Here is a 25,914-nt window from a genome sequence, read left to right as displayed (position 1 = left end):
CGCGGAAGCATGGAAAATAGGATACAGCATATAAGAAATAATAATGGTATGAGTAAATGATCTTAAGTCTCTATGTTGTTTTTATTTTGTTTTCCTTAACGTGTTACATAGTTATAATAAACGACAAATGAGTCGAATATACCCCAAGGGAGGCCGAGTGGATTCCAGTAATTACATGCCTCAAATTTTCTGGAACGCTGGCTGCCAGATGGTCTCACTGAACTTTCAGACCCCAGGTAGGCAGTGATGTCCAGTGAACCTAAATTCCAGAGAAAGGCTTGGGCAGGAACACTCAGACAGATGCCACAGACTTCCTCCTGGCATTTTTTGAGGAAACAGACATATGGCTAAACAGTATGATGATGTGTATGGAATCATGGAAGCATAAGACAAGGAAGAATTGTTTTGAAAAATGCATGGAAGAAAATTCAGTCTCCTTTTAGTTGCAAAATTAATTAGCAAGACACGTTAGGCTCTCAAATAAATGTAATAGTGATATAATTTTTACTTATAAAATAATCACCCTCTTCACAAAAGTCCTATCTTTGCAACAACCAAATGTACAGCTTCCATAGAGAACATTACATTGGAGGAACACACCGGATCACATAGTAAATAATAATAATTACATGTCAACTATATTTCTAGACCAGTTAGCAATTACTGGCAAATCTCATTGTTAGCACTGGGAAATGGGATAGGACTTGGGGGGAGGGATAGCTCAGTGGTTTGAGCATTGGCCTGCTAAACCCAGGGTTGTGAGTTCAATCCTTGAGGGGGCCATTTAGGGATTTGGGGCAAAAATCTGTCTGGGGATTGGTCCTGCTTTGAGCAGGGGTTGGACTAGATGACCTCCTGAGGTCCCTTTCAACCCTGATGTTCTGTGATTCTATGCGAGCCACTTAGGTTGGTGACAGGCAGACAGATTGGGAGTTTACATGGTTCTCTCCTATGCCAAGGGATAGCTGGTTTACCCTTTTGGCAGGGGGAAAAACACATAATTATTAGTTTTTGCGCTGAATCAAGAAAAATATTTGGCTGTACATGCCAGACCAATTTTTCCAGTGTCATCTTCTAACCTAAAGGGCTATTATTCTTATTTTTTCCCTTTGGTGATGTGCTCAGTGCCTCAGAAAGTCCTAATGATCATATCCTTTTTTCCTCTGCGACTCCTCTTCCACAAAGCTCTGCATCACTGCCATCATTGACTTTTAGCTGAGAGAGACTAGAGAGAGCTGCACTGAGACATATAAGTGTTGCTTGTAAATCAGTCCGGAAGGGGTAGGGTGACCAGAGAGCAAGTGTGAAAAATTGGGACGAGGGTGGGGGGTAATAGGCACCCATAGAAGACAAAGCCTCAAATATCGGGACTGTCCCTATAAAATCGGGACATCTGGTCACCCTAGGAAGGGGACACAGTGTGGGGGTAAAGGAAGCAGTGCAAATTTCATCCTTCTCCCTGGGTCTGCACCCATCCCCTCACAGCATTCTCAGCCCTTTGTGTCGTAAATGATTACAGGGGGGGCGGGAAAGCAGCATTGCTCTGTTAAGTGTTCTGTCAGAAGGCCGCAATAAGAGCCTGGAGGATAGGTGAGGGAATGGAAGTCAGCCCACTAAATAGACTTTGGAAGGCTGATGTGTTAAGCGTGGGTGCTGCCAAGTAAGGAAATTGCTAGTATGTGTGCATTCAAAATCCCATACTTTTATGTTGTGGAGGCAATTTAGTTTTGTTTCTTATGTGCATTCTGGGAACTCTGTGGGCGAAAGGAGGCCAGAGTTATCACGAAAAATAGGAGGGAAGTTCTTCATAGGCCAAGTGTGTGATTGGAAATTTGAAGGAAAATTTTGTGTTAGTAAATTTTAGGTTTTGTTTTTGTTTTTTTAATGTATTTACTGGCTGTGTCTGTGGATATATGTGCAGTATGTGACAGGAGGAGACGAGTAAGATGAAAAGGGAAAGTCTATAAAGCAGTGGTCCATCCAGTTATAATGTATGGTGCTGAGAGTTGGGCAGCAAAGAAGACACATGAGCAAATGATCTGCTCTACGGAAATGCAAATGTTGGGATCTATGAGTGGTGTAAGCAAGAAAGACCACTTGAGGAATGTATATGTTAGAGACATGCACAAAGTAACATCCATAATCAAAAAAATGAGGGAGTGCAGGCTCAGATGACTTGGTCATGTAAAGCACAATTCTGACAAATACGTGGGTAAGAATCCAACAGATTAAGATTGAAGACAACTGACAGTGAGGCCGACCCAGTAAGGTAGGATTTCATAAAGGAAGACCTATTAGCATGTGATGTGATAGACTATATGGCATTGAACAGAGGACTTTGGAGGAGAGGACTTGTAAGACCCATTTGATGTGATTAACACAAAGAAGATCTGTGGATAGGCGTTCTGTAAATGAATTGAATAATATTCAGACTTTTTAATAAGCATCTGAGCTGAAAATAGTTCCTGTAGTCTCTATGGCCCCGATCCTGTAAACTGATCCATGCAGGCAAACCCTTGTGCTCATGTAGAGTCCCAGTGACTTGCAGGATCAGGGCCTAACACTTTTGTAACTGTAGTCTATTTTTTTTTATGCACATTAGATTTTAGCCTGGTGGATAAAGAAAGACTTTGCCATAGTAAAGAAATCCAAAGTCTTCTAGTTGAGTGTGTAGAAATCAACTTAAGTTAAAGTGGTTATCCGTGGGCAAAAAAGTGTGCATCGTATTTCCCTTTGTAAAGAAGTTTGCTCTACATCTGCCTTATTCACAGAGACAAGATATTAAATTATTTTTGTCTCTTGACAGATTTAGCAATGCAATTGAATCAGGGAAAATTTGAATATAATGGATCGTGCGGGTGAGTAAAGTTATTTAAACTATTTTCACTATGTATCAGAGCACCATACTATGTTTTTTATAAAACTTTGTCACTTCTAATTATGTGTTACAAATGAAAAATTGTCTGCTAGGTATAGAATAGAAATGAGCAGAATTCCTGGGGTTGATTTATGCTTGCAAAGTAGTGTGGTTAATATACTTTTCAGCCACACTCAATTTTAAGAAATGAAATAGAAGAGACTTTGTGTGACAAATTATAAAGATCACGAAACAAGTTTAGGCTCAAAATTAGGTGAAGGTTTCTAATCATCAGAGGAGTGACTTTCTGGAACAGCCTTTCAAGGAGAACAGTGGGGGCAAAAAACCTAACTGGCTTCAAGACTGAGTTTGATAAGTTTATGGGGGGGATGGTATAATCGGACTGCCTACAATGGCGTGTGGCCCATTGGGAACTGCCAGTAGCAAAAATCCCCAATGGCTGGAGACGGGACACTAGATGGGGAGGGCTCTGAGTTACTACAGAGAATTATTTCCCAGGTCTCTGGCTGGTCTTGAATGACTGTGAAAATAAGACAATTGTTTTAGTAATAGGATTTTTGGTATTCACTACGGTAATTGTCACTATAAGATTTATATATTCATTTATCTGGTATCCTACATGCATGTTCAGCGGTAGAGAGAATTTGCATACATCAGCCTTTTTATTTGGTGGTTAGTTGTAATTCATTTGCTGTAGTGCACTTGTTATAGCCACAAAATGTTCAATATCTGTAAAAGTAGGTGATTTTACTGGTGATGTCTAATTCTGGATACTAGTGCATCCAGAAAGAGTTTGTATTAACCTAGTGGATGAAGTTTAGAAAAGGTTTTCGTCTATAAAATGCGGGTAATACTATCTCCTTTCCCTCACCCATTGACTGTCTTGTCTATCTGGTTTCTGAGGAAAGGACTGTCTCTTACAATGTGACTGGGGCCCCATTTTGTTAGGGAGGGTACAAACTTGGTTGAGTCCTCCAGCCACTATCACAATACAAATAATGAATAATAAAAAATTGAAGAAAGCAGCATGTAGTATTGTACTAAAGCAGTGAACAAAAATAAAATACAAAGCATGGGAATGTGTCTGGTGATTTCCCAGGAAATGGTCACGTGTCTCAGTCAAGCTTAAAACCAGTTTGTTTTTCCAAAATGGAGCAGTTGTGACCTTCTCAACAGCAACGAAAAAAGGTGGCTTAGGAGCGGACTGAAATCAGATAAACCCAAGTCGATGCTTCCCTGCTGCTCCTTTCGTATTTTTAAAACGTGTTTTACTTTCAAAAGAAATTTTCAAACAAAAAATTACCCCTGCATCAGTCATTGGCTTGAACGGTTCTGTGTGCCTCTCTGACATCTAAGAGTACGTCTATACTTACCTCTGGGTTCGGCGGTAAGCAATCGATCTTCTGGGATCAATTTATCGTGTCTTGTCTAGACGCGATAAATCGATCCCGGAAGTGCTCGCCGTCTACACCGGTACTCCTGCTCCGCGAGAGGAGTACGCGGAGTCGACGGGGGAGCCTGCCTGCCGCGTGTGGACCCGCGGTAAGTACCTTGTAGTTCGAACTAAGATACTTCGACTTCAGCTACGTTATTCACGTAGCTGAAGTTGCGTATCTTAGTTCGAACCTGGGGGGTTAGTGTGGACCAGCCCTTAGATACATAATGGAATATGGGATACGCCCTAGAACATTGCTAAAGTAATGTTTCTGTAATATGCATAGTACATGGAAGGTTTGATGCAGTATAAATATTTTATTGGCAGCTGTTTGGGACGGCGCCATTAGTCAGGGGTGGCAATGCATGGTCTCTCTGCTCCATCGCCCAACAGCACAATGAAAATGCACTTGCTATTTAGTCCTTTGGAACTATCCAAAGAACAAGCTTGATTTATGCACCAAACTGTTTGGTGGAAATGTGCTGGTATTACGGAATAAAAAAATGTAACGTGTATGATATGTTCTGCTCCCTGTGCCTGTGAGTATATTGTAGATATAATGGGCCTCCTGATTTCTTCTCTGACCTGCCCCGGTTTCACACTGGTGTTACTCCATTGGCTTCAGTGAGTCACTCCAGATTTAGATCAGTGTCAGAGCACAGTCAGTCCCACTGATCCTTAACGCAGCCAATCAAGGCTAAAATGCATCCTAAAAATATCCAATAGTTCCCCTTTCACTCCAAATATCTGTTTTAAATGATTACATGGGCTTGTCATTTTCTAAAGCGACACACACTCATTATACAATGCTGAGGAAAATTACTTTCCTTAATAGAAACCAAACTTGATGTCAAAACGGGAGAGAGTGAAACTGAGATTCTTTTTGTCCTAATAGCTCCTCCAGCACCTTTTTAATTTTTCCTGATTGCAGTCTAGACCTTGATAACCGTTTGTACTAATGATGCTTAGCAGAAACGGTGTTATGGGTAAAATATGAGCGTCTAACAGCTGCTATCTGTGCATAGCTGCTGAATTGGCTGGATGATTCAAGTTGCACATTTTCTTCCATTGTTGGGAGAGAATTCCCTTCATCTCTGACACAGCTGGACTCCAGAACACCGCCTTTCTATTTTAAAATCAGAATCCTCATTTGTTACTCATCAGTGCACATGTGGGTTTCATTGATATGTTGAGCCAGGGTATAGTCCCCAGGGAGGCAGTGTAAGTGCTATTATCTCACTACCATTCACACCACTATAATTAAGGGTCCGTCAGTACTAACGTTATCAGTGCTTTTCCTCAAGGGTTTATAATTCAGATGAAGAAATCCACTTCAGGAGGTAATTTACTAAATAAATCTTGGCTGGGGTGGGGTCTGATTCTTTAAAAAACAATTTTGAATAAAAACACTTAGTCCGGATCACCTTAGTTTTTTTTGTTTTGTTTTTTTCCTCACAGTTGCATGAATTATAATCAGAATGGCAGTATGTATTTTAAAATACCCTGGGGGATTTCATTGGTTAAAGCTAGACCATCAATATTACTTATAATAAATAAAGTGGCAATTTAAAGTTCCATACGTAAATACATTTCTTCTTCTCTTTCTTAAAATAAGGTATCTCCTTAAACCAGATTTCATGCGACGGCCAGATCGAACATTTGACCCTTTCTCTGAAACGCCAGTAGATGGTGTTATTGCTGCAACGTGTTCAGTACAGGTAAAATATAACTGAGACTGCAGTCATCTTAGAGCATCCAAAACCACATTTAAACACAAGTGGAAATCTAATATGTACAGCAAATTTCTGTGGAATTTGTGGGTTTCATCAAATTGTTCTATCTAATTCATCTAATTATTGTTATTTGATTGCTGTTTATGACATCTGTGTTTACACGAGCTGAATAGAACAGGATATAATTAGAAATGGTTTGTAATTATCCATTTAAAGTGTGTCACTCAATTTTAAATCCCCCGCTATTCTTGGTGGTTTTGAGCAGTCATCTCAAAATAAAATAAGAACTCATTCCTGCAGGTAATTCAGAATCATGTATGTTCCACTGGCTGCTACAGAGTCAGACAATGTTTTGTAATGGAAATTTTTCTGTAGGACATTTTCAATACATATAGAACTTCAGAAATGGCCGCCCTATGGTGTCACTTATGGCTACTCTAAAAAAGAAGGTAACGCCAGGCTTCAGTAGAATTAGTTGTGGAAAATCAGTTATGGAAAACTAGTGCGGAAGGTGGGGTGTGTGGGAATACAAACACTTTTTTCATTTATTTAACAGCCTCATGTATGTCCAATTTGAATGTTATGAAAAGGTGAGATACAGAGGTCCTAACTTTTTGAATTCTGTGAATCATCTGAGAGACAGTAGAGTCCATAAAACTCCTGAATAGAGGTTATCAACCTTTAGGAAGGAAAGAAAGAGTTGCAGTGACCTTTTATTGTATTTACTCTACTCTCTGCCAGTGCTCTGTTAGCTCAGATACGTCAGAATGCTGCTCAAGAAAATGCTCTGATCTCAGTGATCACTTTATATATATCCAGAAGAGGAAAAGATGTGAAAATTCCAAACTGCATTCCCAAGCAAAATTTTTGTCATACATTATATACATTTACCCAAGTTTCACTTCAGCAATTATAAGAATAAAGGGCATGTTTTGTGTAGGATTATATCACCTCAGTGGAAGCAATGGGATTTAGCAGAGAGATCCCCAGACTAAGAAGAATCCCATGCACTGCTACAGACTAGGGACCGAATGGTTAGGCAGCAGTTCTGCAGAAAAGGACCTAGGGGTTACAGTGGTCAAGAAGCTGGATATGAGTCAGCAGTGTGCCCTTGTTGCCAAGAAGGCTAACGGCATTTTGGGCTGTATAAGTAGGGGCATTGCCAGCAAATCGAGGGACAGACGTGATCATTCCCCTCTATTCAACATTGGTGAGGCCTCATCTGGAGTACTGTGTCCAGTTTTGGGCCCCACACTACAAGAAGGATGTGGAAAAATTGGAGAGAGTCCAGCGGATAGCAACAAAAATTATTAGGGGGCTGGAGCACATGACTTATGAGGAGAAGCTGAGGGAACTGGGATTATTAAGTCTGCAGAAGAGAAGAATGAGGGGGGGATTTGATAGCTGCTTTCAACTACCTGAAGGGGAGTTCCAAAGAGGATGGATCTAGACTGTTCTCAGTGGTACCAGATGACAGAACAAGGAGTAATGGTCTCAAGTTGCAGTGGGGGAGGTTTAGGTTGGATATTAGGAAAAACTTTTTCACTAGGAGGGTGGTGAAGCACTGGAATGGGTTACCTAGGGAGGTGGTGGAATCTCCTTCCTTAGAGGTTTTTAAGGTCAGGCTTGACAAAGCCCTGGCTGCGATGATTTAGTTGGGGATTGGTCCTGCTTTGAGCAGGGGGTGGGACTAGATGACCTCCTGAGGTCCCTTCCAACCCTGATAGTCTATGATCCGGATATATGGATCCTAGTTCCAATTCTGCTGCCACTTGCGCTCATTGGGTGATGATGGGCAAGTCATGTGAGTGCTCAGTAAGTTTCTGTATCTGTAAAATTGGGATAATAAAGCTTACCCTTCTTTGTAAAGCATATGGGATCTTCAGATGAAAAGTGCTGTATAAATGCAAAATGCTATTGTAAGTGCAAAACTTATGATTTATATTGGGTTAGTACTTAGTGGCCCCACTCTGAAGCAGGGCCCCATGCACTGAACAAACATACTGGAGGGCACAGTCCCTGCCCTAAAGAAGTTACAGTTGTGTTTAAGACAAGACACAACAACTAGATGTAACAAACAATAGTAGGGAAAGGAGGACTAGGGTAACCGGAATAGGAACACATGTTCCCTAAGGTAATTGTGTTCATAATTTGTTGGTTCTGAGTCAATCTTATAGTAGTACCTAGAAACCACAATAGAGATCAGGACCCCATTGTGCTAGATGGTGAAGAGGCAGTCTCTGTCCAAACATTTACAATTTGAATAGGGAAGACAGAGAGAGGCTGGAGGGGAAACAGAGTCACAGAGAGGTCTCCTACAGCATGTCAGTGACAAAGCTGGGAATAGAACTCGCGTCTTGACTCTCGGTCCAGTGACCAAGCCACTAGACTTCGTTGTCTCTCAATTCAGTCATTTCAAGTTGTCTGTAATTAAAGAATGTAAGACCAGATACTTCGTTGCACATCAGAAAAGAACAGGTCAAAATCAACTTTGGTTTGTGCAATTTTAAATATGTTTCATTTTTGCTTTCAATCCTTGACAGTACGGAATAACAACATATACTGTGTTGGCAAATAAAAGCTTATGTTAGTGAAACAAAAATTTGTCACAGGAAAATGGCCTGCTGTAGCCAGATAAATATGGACTTAGAATAAATTTGCAGCAAATTCAAGATATTTGTATGAAGAGAGATGTAGGAATCCCGTAAAAGGCTTCCATTACACTAGTTTTTTTGGTAAGTATCTTGCATTGCACAGATTTGCGCATTTAGTGAGTACCATGAAGAAGTGGCTAGTATAATGCACTGAAACTAAAGTAGAGCAATAACATCCAGACATATAGTTAGAAAGTTTTCCCTAATATCTAACCTAAATCTCCCTTGCTGCAGATTAAATCCCTTATTTTTTGCCAGTCTTCAGTGAACATGGAGAACAGTTGATCACTGTTCTCTTTATAACAGACCTTAATATATTTGAAGACTGTTATCCGGTCTCCCCGCAGTATTTTTTCTCAAGACTAAGCATGCTCCGTTATTTTAACCTTTCCTCAAAGGTCAGGTTGTCTAAACCTTTTATCATTTTCTTTGCATTGCTCTGGACACTCTCCAGTTTGTCCATATCTTCCTTAAAGTGCGGCGCCCAGAATTGGACACACTACTTCAGAGGCCTCAATAGTGCTGAGTCGAGTGGGGCAATTACACCTGTTAATATACTCCAGAATATTAGCCCTTTTTTGCAACTGTATCACATTGTTGACTCATATTCAATTTGTGATCCACGGTTGCCCCCAGATCCTTTTCACCAGTGCCTACCCCCTTATTCCTCATTTTGTAGTTATGCATTTGATTTTTTTTCCTAAGTGCAGTATTGTCCACTTATCTTTATTGAATTTCATCTTGCTGATTTCAGACCAATTCTCCAAGTTTTGAAGGTCGTTTTGAGTTCTAATGCTGTCCTCCAAAATGCTAGCAACTCCTCCCAGCGCGGTGTCATCTACAAATTTTATAAGCATACTATTATTCTGTTATCCAAGTCATGAATAAAAATATTGACTAGTACCAGACGCAGGACTGAGCCCTGCAGAACCCCAGTAGCTACGTCCCCCCATTTTTTTACAACAAACCATTGATAACTACTCTTTGAATATGGTCTTTCAACAATTTGTGTATCCACCTTATGGGAATTTCATCTAGACCACATTCCCCTAAATAGCTTATGAGAATGTCATACGGAACTATGTCAAAAGCCTTACTAAAAACAATATATATCATGTCTATTGCTTCCCTCCATCCACTAGGCCAGTAACCCGGTCAGAGAAGGAAATTAGATTTGTTTGGCATGATTTGTTCTTGTCAAATTCATGTTGACTATTATTTAACACCGTATTGTCCTCTGGGTACTTACACATTGTTAGTTTAGTAATTTGTCCCAGTATCTTTCCAGGTATCGAAGTTAGGCTGACTGGTCTATAATTCCCAAGGTTCTCTTTGATCTCCTTTTTAAAGATAGGTATTATGTTTGCCCTTTTCTAGTCCTTCTAGTCTCGCGCATCTTCTAGGAGTTCTAGCAGATAATCACTAACATTTCTGAGATTATTTCAGGCAGTTCCTTAAGTACCCTAAGGTGCATTTCATCAGGCCCTGCTGATTTGAATGCATCTATCTCATCTAAATATTTTGTATTCTAATCTTTCCTTGTTATGGCTTATATACCTTCTCCTTTGTTGTTAATATTAATTGTTTTTAGTATCTGGTCACAATTTAACTTTTTAGTGAAGACTAAAGCAAAATAGGCATTAAACACCTCAGCCTTCTTGATGTCATCTGTTGTTAGCTCTCATTCCCTCGTAAGTAGAGGACTAAGCTTTCCTTTGTCTTTCTCTTGCTCCTAATGTACTTCTAGAACCATTTCTTATTGCCTTTTGTATCCCTTTCTAGGTGTAACTCTTTTTGTGCCTTAGCCTGTCTGATTTTGTCTCTGCATGCTTATGCTATTCCATTGTACTCATCCTTAACAATTTATCTGTGTTCCATTTTGATTTCAAGGTCATTAAAGAGCTCCTGATGGAGCCATTTTAGCCTCTTACTATTCTTCCTGTATTTCCTTTGCATTGGGATAGTTTGCTGTTTCATCTTTAATATCGTCTCTTTGAGAAACTGTCAGCTCTCCTGAACTCCTTTTTCCCTTAGATTTTCTTCCCATGGGACCTTATCTACCAGGTCTCTGAGTTTGCTGAAGTCTGCTTTTTTGAAGTCCAGTGTCCTTATTCTGTTGGTTTCACGACTTTATTTCATTAGAACCATTAAATCTATCATTTCATGATCACTTTCGCCCTAATTGCCTTCCACCTTCGCAACCAATTTCTCTCTGTTGGTCAGAATCAAGTCTAAAATGGCTGTCCCCCTGGTTAATTTCCCCATCTTCTGAAACAAGAAGTTGTCCTCTGTTCATTCCAAGAATTTATTGGAGATTTGTGTTTCCTCTAGACATGCCCCTGTATTGAGCCCAGTAATTTGGGTAAAGCATATCTTCCATAAGGACAGCTAGTCTTGATCTGAAGACATCAAGAGATGGAGAATCCACCACTTCCCTTGATTGTTTGTTCCAATGGTTAATCACCATCACTGTTAAAAATTTGGGCCTTATTTCTAATTTGAATTTGTTTGGCTTCATCTTCCAGCCATTGGCTCTTGTTACATCTTTCTCTGATAGATTAAAGAGACTTTTAGTGCCCAGCATTTTCTCCCAATGAAGGTCTTTATATACCAGGAACGCACTTTTAAGCACATAAATAGACGCATTAAAGTCAGTAGTACCGCTCATGTGCGTAACGTTAAGCACGTGCTTAAGTGCTTTGCTGGATCAGATCCTCACTGGCTTGAGCAAGGCATAGTACGGACAGGCTCAGGGCAACCTTCACCATATAGCTCTGCCAATCCACATCTTTGTAAAAACATTAGAGAAAATGTACTGCTTTTTAAAGGGTGCTGGAATGACAACACTGAAGGTGGACGTCCATAGAACAACATATGCAGTAGCAACGCGTAAACTCTCCTATGTACCACCTCACCAATATGAGGCAATCCTGTTGTGTAGGAACTACAGGTCGAGTGTTAAGATGGTAAGCTCTCTGGGGCAGGGACCATTTTTTTGTTCTTTGTTTAGCACAATGGGGTCCTGATCCATGACTTAGGTCTCCTAGGCACTATGGTAATACAAGTAATAAGAAGAAAATGAAGATAACTCAGTCTCCACCTCCACCAGATCATTGGCCCTCTGTTCAGAAGTACCATCACGTTCATAGGTGCTGACTCCGTGGGTGTTCCGGGGCGGGAGCACCCATTGGGAAAAATTAGTGGGTGCTCAGCACCCATCAACAGCCAAGCTCCCCTCCCCACCTCACCTCGCCTCCGCCTCCTCCCCTGAGCACGCCACGTCCCCGCTTCTCCCCCTAGCTCCCAGTGCTTGCCGCCACGAAACACGACAAGCGGGAACGCGGCACGCTCAGGGAAGGAGGCGGGGCTGGGGCGGGGATTTGGGGAAGGAGTCCAATGGGGCAGGGAGGGAGCGGGGTTGGGGCGGGGACTTTGGGGAAAGGGTTGGAATGGGGGCGGGGCAGGGGCAGGAGGGGGCGGGGCAGGGGTGGAGTCGAGGCGGGGCTGGGGGCAAACGGGGGGGGGTCGAGCACCCACCGGTGCCAGCAGAAGTTGGCGCCTATAATCACGTTTGTCTATTAGTGCCAGTTATTATAATAGTTATGTAAAGTTTACACATGTCCACTATCCAATGTATTGATGCCACCAACTCAGTTTATATAGGCAACAGAGTAAGTGAGATTACAATAACTTGCGGTTACTACAGTGGCAGTGACCTAGAGGCGAAAGGCCTTCATATGCCTGTTACCAAGGAACAATCTAGTCCCACTTAGAAAAAGCATCTCAGTTCTGAATTGATTCATCTGCTGCTATAAGCCAAGTTGCCCCTTGAGCAAAAATCTGCCAACTTTGCCAATGTTTTCATCTGATATGGCAAACTTGAGAGAAAGACCCTACTTGTGACCCAAACCAAGCTTTGAACGTACAAGTTCATGAGAGAAAAGCCAGTGCCTTTACCACTGTAAAACTTACTGCACAATAGTGCACTTGCACGTGTGTGTTTATTCAGCACTCAATGTTTGCAGTGAGCTCACAACCCAACAAAGCACTTACACCCTTTCTTAAGTACTGTGCTGTAATGAGGCTTTGGAGCTGAGAATATTGCATGCACAGCAGCAGCTGCTGAAAAGTAGGGGGAACAATATGACTTTCCCATGGGGCTGTTATTACAATGTACATGCAGTCGGCCTCTCACTAAAATTCAGCATAAAACCCCCAAAATAGAAAAGAGGAATCCTATCAGAAAAGCCGCTGTTTACTTGTTACTCATACAGATGCATAATATCAGCATGGAATCTAATTTTTAAAAATAAGTGGTACTAATATATGTATATGTATAAATAGGCCAAATTCATTATTGATTTACACGCTGTAATTTGTTGTGTGTGCACATATTCATAAAAATCTTAAAGAATTACCTTTTTATTTACAAAACCAAATATGCCAACATGAAATTTAGTGGTTATTTGATGCTGTGGAAAAAAATTACACTATTAAATGACTATGACTGCTCTGTATAATGAACGTATGTGAATACTGTTATTTGATAAAGAATACAAGTGACATTGTTTCCACTCACCATAAAGTACTGTATGTTTTATATTGTTACTTTCTTTAGATCAGAGGAGTGTATTTAATTCCTTTTCTTCTTTATTCAGGTAATATCTGGTCAGTTCTTATCAGATAAAAAAATTGGTACATATGTAGAAGTGGATATGTACGGGTTACCTACGGACACGATACGTAAAGAATTTCGAACCCGCATGGTGATGAACAATGGCCTGAACCCTGTTTACAATGAAGAATCATTTGTATTTCGAAAGGTAGGATTTTTTGAATGTACACTTGGGTGTTTTGAAACCTGCTCTTGAAAACCTTTTCCCATGTGAGTATTCTTTACTTGCATGAGCAATCCCCTTTGCTTCAGTGTGACTGCTCACATGAATAAGGGTCACTCCTATGAACAAGGATTGGACCTTAAATTTGTAGGACTCGTGTTTACCACAGTAAACCTGTAAACCATTAAGGCTGAATTACACTTCAACAGTTTTTTTTTTTTTTTATGGATAACCTCAGTAGTTGTCACATGATTTTTTTTTTTTTGTCTGTTTGGCTTTTCCCTCTTTTTTGCTTCCTCCTCCTTCTTGGAGGAACCCACGTCCTTCGTGGCAATGCCTGTGTTCCAGGTGTGCAGTCTGCTCAGAATGAGCTCCAGCTGGTGGACACCAACATTCCTTGGAGATGTCTTCTTCCCTGCCCTGACAGTGGCTGCTATCTTGCACTGTTCCTTCAGCCAAGAGGGCAGGTGAGATGCTGCATCCAAAGCTAAGGTCAATGTCATTACATGGAAAAAATGGAAGGGTGCTGTGTTCCTCACACATGTGGCCAGCTCCCTTCTCCTGTAGACCATGTGTATCATGTACTTCAAAAACAAAAACAAAAAAAACACACCACCACCTTTTTCCTGGTACTGTATGGTGGACTCCCAGAGGGAGATCAGTCGTCATCTCAAATGTTCAGTTTTTATCTCTCAGTCTGATTTTTATTTTATTTTTTGTCAACTGGAGTTTCATCCAAAATACATGCGTTAACAGTGCTGTCTTTGATAATGTGTGTTTTTCTTTCACCTGTTCTGTTGTCCTGCAGAATTTTTACTGTTTTTCTTTCGTGACAGGTTTTGCCTGGTGGTCATACTGGTTTTATATGTATATTGTGTAACACAGATAATCTGCTTCCAGTGTAGCAAATGTAGTGGACTCAGATCTCCTGGGAGGTGACTTGTCCTAATGCTGTGCTGCTGGGACCCTAGTTCCGGAACGCATCACTATTCAGTACATGTTTAATGGTGTCCTGAACAGGGATGAACTTAAGAATGTGCTCAGGTGCTTTCCTGCATAGGGGCCTAGGAAATGGGCAAGAGGAAATGCTTTAAGTTCACTGTGGGCAGTCCCAGATGGGCATCCTTGCCCTGGGCTGGGTCACCAGATGACCAGCATCTGCTGCCCTTTGGGTTCTTCCCACTCAGAGAACACATGCTTGTACAGTAAACTATGATTTGCCCCACCAATCCCATAATAACTCATTTGTCACAACTTGACCCCTTGTAAGTATAATATGAGTAAACAACCAAGGGGCATTTGTTCCTGATCATGATCATGGAGGAGGAGTTAAAATTAACAACAGGCTAGGGGCTTGAATTTCTACCGCCAGTGATGAGCAGGGAGAGCAATGGTATAGTACGGCCCATCACATAATGAACGGTGTGCTGGCCTGTGACATGTAAAGGGAAGATTTTACCCATACTGTTTAAGTGGCCCTAGTCGGGTCAGCTTGGGGCCTGGGGCTCCCCCCATGATGGCATTAACCCTACACAAATGCTAGCAGGTAATGTGTGAATTCTGTTTGACTGTTCTGTTTGATATTAAAGCTTCTGCCATTCTAACCCAAGTTTGTGTTGTCATTCTGTTGGGAGGGGTTGACGCTTACCTCTGGTCAGTCAGACAGTACTTCACAGGGCCAGTTAACTGTGGTGTCTGTGAATAGTTCAGACATGCACAGAGTTCAAAAAGCTGTTTGTTTCTATACTCTTTACTTAAGGCTTAAACTGAAGGCAGCGGGTCCAAGGGAGGAAAAATCTGTTTTATTTTCTTCCCTGAGTGACAGTCTCAGGCATCAATGAATAGAGCCAGGTGGAGAGAGAAAGGAAAGTAGTAATGTCTCAGTGTCATTTTAATTAGTATTGATTCCTTTCCGGGTCAGGTCCTCTTTATTCCTTTCCTCTCTCTGTCTCTTACCCACTCCCGCTGTCAGGGCCCTTTCTGGCCTGCAGTCCAGGCAGCCTGGGAATGAAAGATTGCTGGCCTGCCCCGTACAGACATTCCCGTGCAGGGAATCCTCTCTCCTCCCATCCTATCCCTGCTCCCCCTTCTGAGGAAGCAGGTGAAACAGGGGTCAGGCTAGCCCTTTTGGATTCAGGTGGGAGCGAAAGGAGTTTCTGCTGTTGCTTTTGTTGGTCAGGATGGGAACTGTCAGCTTCAGGTACCCTTTGCTTCAGTGTGACTGCTCACATGAATGAGGGTCACTCCTATGAACAGCTTCAGGTACCTACTGTCCAGCAACCTCTACCTCTTCCCTCTGTGCGAACCCTCGCACCCATCCCTGCTAAGAGTGTTCCCCACCAGCACCAGGCCTCCCATTGTGTATTGCCCTCCTTCAGTTGCCTTATGATGTACGTGTCACCCTCTTCCCCACCAGACCTCTCCAGCTGAGTTCACATCACCTCTCCCCCCCAGAATCTCCCTCCTACAGACAGTGTGTAACACCCTATTCTTCCCCCTTCTCGCCACCCTTATTCTATTGTTGATGTCCTTTCCAAGCACCACCACCCCCGTCATTGCCTTTCCCCTCACCCCAGCATTACCCGTCTGCCTTTGACTACCAGAGACCAGTTTGTGTCTCTGCTACTCCCACGTCGTATTTCCCTGCCCACTTTCAGGGGTCACTGGCCTCCAGCGATGAAAAATAAATAAGCAAACTATTTAATTGTTTTGATTACAATCTGGAGAATTCTTCAAAGAGCAATTTCTGTGCTCCAAAAAACGAACACCAAGAAAGAGAGAGAGAGAGAGAGAGAAACTAAACTTTTCCAGTAATGCCTCAGTGTCTGAAAGTGTACAGCTTGCATCCAGCAAAGAGTGATGGTATTGTCTAACAGAGATAAGTAGGCTGTGCTTCTGACTTACCAGTAATGGAAATGGACATCCACTATGTTGTGTGATCTCTGGATGCTTTCAAGTGTGGTACTTGGGGAATTTGAAACATTGTAAGAGTCAGTTAATGTCTTTATTTGATGGTTCCCAGGTTATTCTACCTGATCTCGCTGTTCTGAGAATAGCAGTGTATGACGACAACAACAGGCTGATCGGTCAGAGGATCCTGCCTCTAGATGGCCTTCAGGCAGGCTACAGACACATTTCCCTTCGAAATGAAGGCAACAAACCACTATCACTGCCCACAGTTTTCTGCAACATTGTGCTCAAAACATATGTGCCTGATGGTTTTGGAGGTAAGAAGAAACACATATTACAGCTTTGTGAATCTTGGGTTTTAGTATGCAAGGAATATAAGTGCATTGTGCGATAGAAAATACGTGATCCCTGGAGCTCTGGAAAAATGTTATATCTGCTAATCTGTAGGAAAATTTCTTATATCTGGTTAAAATATCTTTACTTTTGTCTCAAATGCCTTAATGTTAACAATGAAGAGTGTAGCCTTTCAAAATCAAGATAGTGATTTATATTAGTTTGGGAAGAAACAAAGCTAGAATTACATTTCCCAAGGTTACCTGAATTTGTTCAGTTTGCCAGTACTTAATCTCTTTAGAATCTCTTCATCTCTTTAGAAAGAACTCATTGGATATATTAATTGGAATAATTGTCTAAGTTAAAACATATATTGTAGTTTCATAATCTAGGGGGCAAACAAGATGCTGTGGTTTTTTTTTTTTAAAGAGTACTTTAATATTCTTCTAAATACTCCTGCTCTGAAAAGTGGACATGTAAGATGCCAAATTTTCAAGTGTTTATAAAGTTTGCAATTACAAGTGATTTCCCACCGCCCAGTTTTGCATACTTCAAACCATTCTTTAAATTAAATCTTAGCCATCACTTATTAGTGACAGGGTTGCCAGTTTTGGTTGGATGTGTTCCTGGAGATTTCATCACATGACATAATCTTTAATTAAAGATTAATCTTTAATTCCTGGAGACTCCAGGCCAATCCTGGAAGGTTAGCAACCCTACTGCCAGTGTTAAAGTTGCCACCCTTATTATCTTCGGTGCCCTGAGATAGCCATCTATGCCTGATCTCTGAAAACTCACGCTAGTTATTTTTCTCTTTACAAGACAAACTTTTATCTCTTCAAGATAAGTATTATGATAGATAGGTCTCTGACACTGCTCCTACAACAGTGCTATATCAGTATGTTTGCTTGAATAAAAAATACCAGCATAACTTTATTGAAACCACTTCTTAAAAGCAGTCACGGAAGTCTTGAGTAGAGGTCTAGGTCTAATAGCAGTAAACACCAAGAACTGCCAGCAAAGTTACGCCACCATTATTGTGCTACCAGTGATGCAGATTAGGTAGCAAATCCAAGTGCAGCAGAGTAGCAGAAGAGCATGGATGTGCTCCTTTAATTTACATGTATTTTAGTTACCCTAGGTCTTAGTATTTTTAAACTGCAGGTAAGTGTACTGGAAGTTTTCCACTTTCATTAAGCATTTGTCGCTGAGAAATGTTTTTTTTTTTTTTTCAGGTGGGATGAAATTTGCTCCTGTATAGAGAGCTAGTGCACGGCCCATGTACCGCCTGTATCCCACTTAAGACCTCAAATTAGGGCTCACATTGGATTTTAAGTGGTCCATAGGCCTTGTTCTGTCCCTCTGAACTTCACCCTCAAAGAGATTTTTGGGAAACCTTGTTGGAAAAATAATTTTTTGCTCTTTGTAAAACTAATTCAAAATGTACAAAATAGTTACTGCAACTTTAATGTGGATTGGATTTTCAGTAGTAAAAAGTAGAGAAAGAGAGTGTGCACGAAATTGTTAAAGGGACTAATTTTACCAAATATCATTAAAACCTTATATACATCATTTGCTAGTATTTACAACCAAGCTTTAAGAAAAAAACATAGGTCCTGGCTTTTATGAGACTACTCTCATGCCTAAAGATAAGCATATACATAATTGTTTGCAGGATCAGGGCCTTTTAGAGCAAAAATAATAAGTTAAATGTTGACCCCCCCCCCACTGAAATCAATGAGAGGTTTGCCATTGATTTGATTGGTACCAGGCACTTAACCAATGTATTCATTCAATGAGTTTTAACCAACAATTTTTACCAGTAAGGGCCCCAGTTCAGAAAAGAACTTTTGCATGTACTTCAGTTGATGCTGTTCTGGACAGCACGTACGCACATGCTCAAAGCTCTGTCCTGAATCAGGATGAGTTCCTGAATTGGAACCTTAATTTTGTAAAGTTTTGGAACCCAGTTAATGTGACATAAATGAAGTTCCATTGTGTTTACTATTAACTCTTCAATTTGCAGAGTTTGGGAGTTTTTTAAAGAATTGTACTGCTCACACACAAATCCAGAAATGATACAGACTTTTTTTTTTTTTTCATAGAGAATTTCAAAATCAGTTTGTAAAAGGCAAGCTGTGTAAAAGTTCAGTGTCGGTTGATCTTCTAAATTGCCAACATTACTACAGGTGGTTTATCTGTAAGATGTCAGAATGTGAAGGGAAAAAAAATGTTTACCCCGAGTAGCTTTATCATTAAAGTGAAATATTGCTAGGATGAGGAAACGATATGTGATATCTTGGTGCCTGTGTAGGGGAAATGGGCTCTGTATTAATGAGAACTCAACAAGCTCAGTTGTTATTTCTCTTTTCCCAACGACTGTCATTTTTGACTTGTCACCCTTTATATTTTCTCATTGATATTGAGCAATAGCCTGATGACCAAAAGAGCCTTGAGATATTACTTTTGATGTTCAGAAGGCATCATTACTATTATATTTACATGTGGGTTTTGAGTGCTTGTCATCTGTTCTGAATGTTGCATTGTTTTATGAACTACAATTACGATCTCTGATTTGTAGCTAGATTGTTTTGGCAAAGTATCAAGAATCTTAATTTTCAGCTACTTTCCTTTTTAACCTGTAGGAGTAAGATTTAAGAACATCTCTCATGCCAAATAATAATGATTTATGATTGCTTCATGATAGGGTTAGGAAAAAATATGCACCATTGTCTTTTTTTGGTGTGATTTGCTGATTTTCTATGGTTTATCTGTTTCAATACCCCTGCTCCTAATAGCCAATGGTACACAATACTGTTCTGAAGAAATCCATAATGAGGCAGCAGACTTCAACGAGAAGTCTTTTATAATATATAGATAGTGTACATAATAAGTAAGCACTATTATATATAGTCGTGATGGGACTTCTGTTTCTATAACACATGCTTCCCAAGGTTATACTGGTTAAACACAACTTTTTTTTGTTTGTTTTTTAACTCATAGCTTTAAAACTTTTTGGTATTCAGTTGTACCTTGCCAAAAAGACCACAAAAAAGGAAAATTTAAGCAGAGGACAAGTGGTGGGGTAGAAAAGAGCTGTGAATCATTTACTTCCAGTAGAAACGCTGAGCCTTTGGCACGGCATATAAATGATTAGTAACAAAATTTGCAAAGGTCTCACTCTCCCACACACATAAGGAGGTTTTTTTTACTTGAAAGTTCTTAATATTCAAGTTCCATTTTCAAATACTATGTCATGGTTGCAGGATCAAGGCAGGCATGGATTTTCATTGAAGCGTAGGTTCTAGGGATTGGAAGGGTAGTTGGCTCAGTTAAAGGAAAGGGAAAATATTCAGGTTGTTGGGGCCATTATGTGCTTGGGATAAGGTCTGTCCATTTGATATTTGTGGGAAGGACAGCTGAGTGTGAGAGAGAAGATACCAGTTGGTGGGGAACAGTGGTATTGGATGGCTTTGGGTGGTTAACTTGAGCTGTCTAGGTGAAAAATATTATTTAATGGAGCTTTCGTATCTCGCACAAACTATCTTCACATACAGATCAAGTAGATACTAAGGACAGAAGGCCTGATCCTTCATTCTTGACTTGGGCAAAACTTCCAGTGACTTCGGTGGGAAGTTTACATGAGTAAGGACTATAAGCAAGATTATCCCCAAAATTCGAACTGGTTAATATGTTTTTCCTGGACTGGTACATGCGGCCCTAGTCCCGTGTTTTATCTATGACATCACTACTAGTTACTTTGAAAACAGCTATAACATGAGACAGGATTCTGGTATGTGAAATAAAATTCAGATCTTTAGGAAAACGTAGACTTCCAAAACCATCGCTCTAGAAGTACAGAGCCATTACATTACTGAGACTATCTGGAATGCAAGCCCACAGAAAGGTTTATCTTTACTGATAAGCAACTGGAAGATGGATTTTCTTTATTACATTACAACATTCTGAACAGAAAGAATCCACTATGCACATGGTGTTGTGTTTGAGGGGCAGTAACTGAACTCACTACTCTCTTTCCAGCATGTGAGAAAAGGTTTAGTTGTATTTCATCTCAATAATCAGTTGCATTCCCCCAAAATACAGTAAAGTAAGAACATCATCCATGACTCCCAGGATGATCATGGCAAAAGCTCAGGCATATTATGTACAATATTTTATAATGAATGGTTGAATCAAGATACAGCTTTTAGACAAGAGAATGGATGCACTCTGGATTTCTGTGTGATACTTCTTCAACTAGGAGGCCCATTTAATAGTCACATGCAGGAAAGGGGCAGTATCTTGAAACATTAAAATATTAATTATATTTCAACTCATTAATGTCCTGCGTGACTGGTTGTCTTCTTCCGTATCATGAAAGCCCATCATCCTTAAAATGGTAATTCTGCTCAAAGGAATGTCCTTAGGGACTCTTTTCACTTTCGGCTGATATACTTTTTCACTGTACAGGTCTTCTTGAGTATTACTGAAGTTAAAGTTACATAGAGATCACCAGGTCATTGCTACTCTCTGTAGATGCTTTACTATTGTAGGTACTAAAATCAATTCAATTTGTCACGCAGCATTTCTCATTATGCCTTTGCCACTTGTGAGTTACTTGATTATCTTTAAATCAAGGCCTGAAAAGATACATTTGCAGTAGAAGCAAGGATGGATGTCTCTGCGTAGCTCTCGATATACAGTTGTACATTAATAGCTACGTACACAAAACCCATGACACATAATCCATAAAATCATATTTCTTATGGGATGCAAATGTTAATTTAATTTAAATTTTATTGATTTTTACACACTGCCGTATAGCAAAGAGACAAGTACATAAAACTAGCAATACTCTCTTTGGGCCTGATTCCAATATCACACCCAGTTTGCCACTAGAATAACTAAGATCACAAATGGGGCCATCCATGTATTAAGGACTTAAATTGTCAAAAAGGTGTTTCCTGATTCAACTAACCAGTATAAAACACTGTATATGGTAAAAGTGAATGTTTATCATGACTGTCAAGGGAGTCAGGGATGCTGTTGTTCATATCGTGTTGTAAATGCACATGGCACTGTGCAGTGGTTAAACTATACCTGCTCCAAAGAGCTTGCCACGTCGAGCCCTCAACAGTTTCATCCCATGCCTGTTGATGCAAATAGCAAAACTCCTATTTTCTTCTGTGGTCCATGATCAGGCCTCAGTTCAGCAAAGAACTCGAGCCTGTGCCTGATTTGAAAGACACAAGTAGTTTTACTGAAGTCAGTTGGACTGTCCTCGTGTTTCAAGTTGGCGTGACCTTAGGCACCTTGTTAAATCAAGATCTAAATACACAAGTGGATGCACTTATGTGCAGTGTAAATAAAAGAAGGTGAAAAATACTCCTTAGAGCTGGGATGCTTCTAGGAAAGGGAAGAGGGTTTATTAAGTTATTTTGGCAGTTAAGGGAAGGCAATTGCAGAACACTAATTTGTGAAGTTATACCAGGTATAAAGTCTGCACTAGGGGAGAAATTATGGCCGATAGTTACGCCAGGGTAAGACTCACAAGTAGGTAAGACTGTAAAATGATTTCACAACCACTATCTAATAGCGGGCAGCAGAACCACTCAGGGCAAGGGGTAGAAGAGAGAACGTCTAAATGAGCTTCTCCTACCCGCAGCAGCTTTCTGGGCATTCTGTCCCAGAGAAGATGGGTGGAAGAGGAAACAGTAGGAGGCGTCACAATATAATCCTAACTTATTAATTGGTTTATAGCCCTCTCGTTGCATCCCACATCTGGGCCTTGGCAGGGTGAGTGGTATGAGTAGTAGTGCTGTCATGAGTCATACAGGAGGAATTCTGTAAATAAAAGATGTCACTTGTACTATTGTTTAGGCCATCCGTGTAAAACAATTAGTTCCCTTCACCTATGAGCCATGGAAAATACCAGAACGATTTGTGTGAAGGCATCTTTACTTCCAAATTGATAAGCATGCTCTTCGGCAACCAAGAGAAAAAATACAACCTATATCTGAAGGGAGGCAGTGTTGCCTAGTGGATAGATCACTGGCCTGAGACTCAGAGAACCTGGGTTTTATTCCTGGCTCAGCCACTGGCGGCTAGATGACCTTGGGCAAGTCACTTTTCGCTGTGCCTCAGTTTCCCCTCCATTTGTAAAATAAGAACAATGCTACTGATCACCTTTATAAAGTGCTTTAAGATCTACTAATGAAAAGTGCTATATTATTATTATTATTATTATTATTATGGCCTGGTCAAAAGCCCTTTGAAGTGGGAGTCTTTCCATAGACGTCACTGGGCTTTGGATTAGGCCTTTACTCAATCATGAAATTTTTATCTCCTTTTCTCTCTTGTCATGAGGGAAGGGAGAGAGACTAAACTAAAAAAGCTTACCCACTCCTACCAAGTTTACTATGAAAAGTTGGCCCAGTGTTGAGGACAGTGGAACATGTGGCGAGAACAGAATAAAGCCTTTGTGAAAGCTAAATTACATTGTGCTTTTTGATTGACTCTTAAAATATTGAAAAACTGATAAATATTCAATTTTCTTTCAGATATTGTGGATGCTTTATCAGATCCAAAGAAATTTTTATCTGTCATGGAAAAAAGAGCAGACCAGATGAGAGCTATGGGTATTGAAACTGTAAGTAGAAATTAATTATGAACGTAGGCAAAATAATTTCATATAGCGGACAATGCAAAATACAGGCTTCACTTTATGGACAATGCAAAATACAGGCTTCACTTTACAAGAAATAATACCACTGCAATGAGATTTGGGCCACAATGTTTGGTCAGTTCTCCTGTTGATTAATTGGTCATAAATGCAAGTTATTCTCTTAATCTCTGTTTTCAAATATAGAACTGTTCTACTCTTAAATACATGAACATGTGTTGTCAGATTTATTAAAATATCCTTCACTGCATTTCCAAATATAGTCACAGTCATGAGGGATTTTTTATCAGTCATGGCAGCACATCCATGTGTCTAAAATTAGAAAGGAGACATCCTTATTAATTTTCAGTAAAAATAGGTTATAAATTCTTCATCTGAAAATATTTTTTGTCTAGAAGTATTAGCAAATATATGGGGAATTTTCTTTAAAAGTAAATGACTTCGTTTCTTTCCCCCCTGCAAATGATATTTTGTAATCATGCTTTTTCCAGAGTGATATAGCTGATGTACCAAATGACACCACAAAGAATGATAAGAAAGGAAAAGCTAATAATGCCAAAGCAAGTGTGACTCCTCAGAGTAGTTCTGAACTTAGACCAAGTACCACTTCCGGCCTCGGACCTGGGATGGAAACTAAGAAAGGTAAAGGAAAACGAGCTTTCTCTTCTTTAAATGGTTTAGAACAGTGGTCCCCAACACGGTGCCCGCGAGCACCATGGCACCCACCAAGGCATCTATGTGCGCCCGCGTACTGTCCAGCGGACCAGCATCCACCGAAATGCCGCCGAGAAGCAGAGTCATCCAGAGGCGTTGCCACCGAAATGCCGCTGATTTTCGGCGGCGACGCCTCTGGATGACACTGCTTGTCGGCAGCATTTCAGCAGCAACGCCTATTGACGTTCCCGCTTCTCGGCGGCATTTCGGCGGTTGCTCATCCGCCGGCCACGGTCCTCAGTGGCTCGTCATCCGGCGCCCGCCAGACAAAAAAGGTTGGGGACCACTGGTTTAGAAGGACGCTAAGAAGTACTACCTCATTGTTTTTAGTTTTGTACTTCTTATAGTTTCTAATCCCTCTGAAAAGCTCAAAAAGTAACATCTTTCTCTACTAGTGGTGTCTCTGTCCACTTGGCAAATACTCTTCTATCCATATTTCTCTTGGCGCAGAAGCCAATATGGTTGGATTTTAATAAATGTCATGTTTGTGCACCAGTGTAGTCAGTGCTATCAGCAGGAACATGCATGACATTGGGAACAATATTTATTAATGATCTACTACAGTAGGACTAGTGGGGAAGGCTGTTTTCTTGTATACTTCACAAAAATTCTTTTGTTTTAAAAATTCCTCAGCAGAGTGGTTGATTTAAATAAAAACCAGGTATTTAGGATTCTGTGGGGATCCCCCATCAAACTAGAAATGTTTTAAAGTGTGGCTGTATTCCAAAAAGTGTCTGTGAAACTGGCATTGTGGGCACCCATGTTTACTGTCAAATATTTCCATATCAAATGTGCTCAGTTTATAAGCAGATAGGTGTTTTTTACCTAACTGCTTGTCCTGCAAAATCGTCTTTGAGAACCAAGAGGGTTCTTTCTCTCTCACACATCACAGATAATAAAGGGTCTGTGGGGCCAAATGGGTTTGCACAGGTATAACTGAGTGAAACTTGGTAAACATTTCTGTTAATGTGCCAGAAGGAATAGAATCCAGCTCATTCGCTGGTGGCTGCCTTGGTTTTGCAGGGATAACACAAGTAAAAAGCAGCACAAACTTATTTTTGGCATGAAAGTTAGCAGGTAGGGCTGAATACACAAATAAGCAGAGCTGTTGGGAAAGAGGATGACATTTCTATAGTCACTTCTCAGAGTAAAGCAGGTCAGGTTTGGAATCTAAAGTACTTCATTCTCCCTATACCAGTAAAACAGTCTTTTTGTGAATTGGGATACTATGATATAAATGTAAAAAGAATGACATTGAATTGTAGACATTCATATTTCATCACAAAAGTGTGGTAGTCACCTTATTGTATATTAATTAGGAGCATGTGTGAATTTGCAGTTACTAGGCTGAGGAAATATATTTTCAGGCTGATTACTGAAAAATCATTATTGGTTGAAAATGTAGTTCAACACATATAATAACAAAGCAGTAAGCATGAATAGGGAGTCTGCATTTTAAAATAAAATCTGAATCTCTCTTTTTAGATCACAACAAACATTGTGCAGCACTGTTTCTGAAGCTATGATTTCAGGGCTTGTACATTTGCCATCTCTTCTGCATCCCCTTTTTCTCTCCTATCCACTTGAGGAATAATAGAGCAGGTCATTTGTGACTATCCTTATTATCCTATTATATATTGTTATTATTTGTTAATAGCCGCATCATTCTGCCCACACTAAAATGCACAGTTCACATTGAGGTCAAGAGAAGTTGCATATCCAGCAAGGTAAGGGAGC

The 25,914-nt window shown here is 40.4% G+C and overlaps 1 protein-coding gene across 4 annotated transcripts in view; it reads left to right on the top strand.

The window, feature by feature from the left end:
- PLCB4 (phospholipase C beta 4) overlaps nt 1-25,914 on the top strand; it is a 131,146-nt gene that overhangs the window by 61,926 nt on the left and 43,306 nt on the right. For all 4 annotated transcript variants that reach the window (XM_065400906.1, XM_065400905.1, XM_065400908.1 and 1 more), the window contains 7 exons: nt 112-236; nt 2,807-2,858; nt 5,929-6,031; nt 13,359-13,523; nt 16,561-16,765; nt 23,342-23,430; nt 23,955-24,105. In XM_065400906.1, coding sequence (XP_065256978.1) covers nt 112-236; nt 2,807-2,858; nt 5,929-6,031; nt 13,359-13,523; nt 16,561-16,765; nt 23,342-23,430; nt 23,955-24,105 — 890 coding nt within the window. The remainder of the gene's footprint in view (nt 1-111; nt 237-2,806; nt 2,859-5,928; nt 6,032-13,358; nt 13,524-16,560; nt 16,766-23,341; nt 23,431-23,954; nt 24,106-25,914) is intronic.

This window comes from Emys orbicularis, chromosome 3, assembly GCF_028017835.1.
Source record: "Emys orbicularis isolate rEmyOrb1 chromosome 3, rEmyOrb1.hap1, whole genome shotgun sequence".
Lineage (NCBI taxonomy): Eukaryota > Metazoa > Chordata > Testudines > Emydidae > Emys > Emys orbicularis.
Note: the sequence above shows the minus strand (reverse complement) of the source record. Positions and strands in the feature narration are given on the sequence as shown.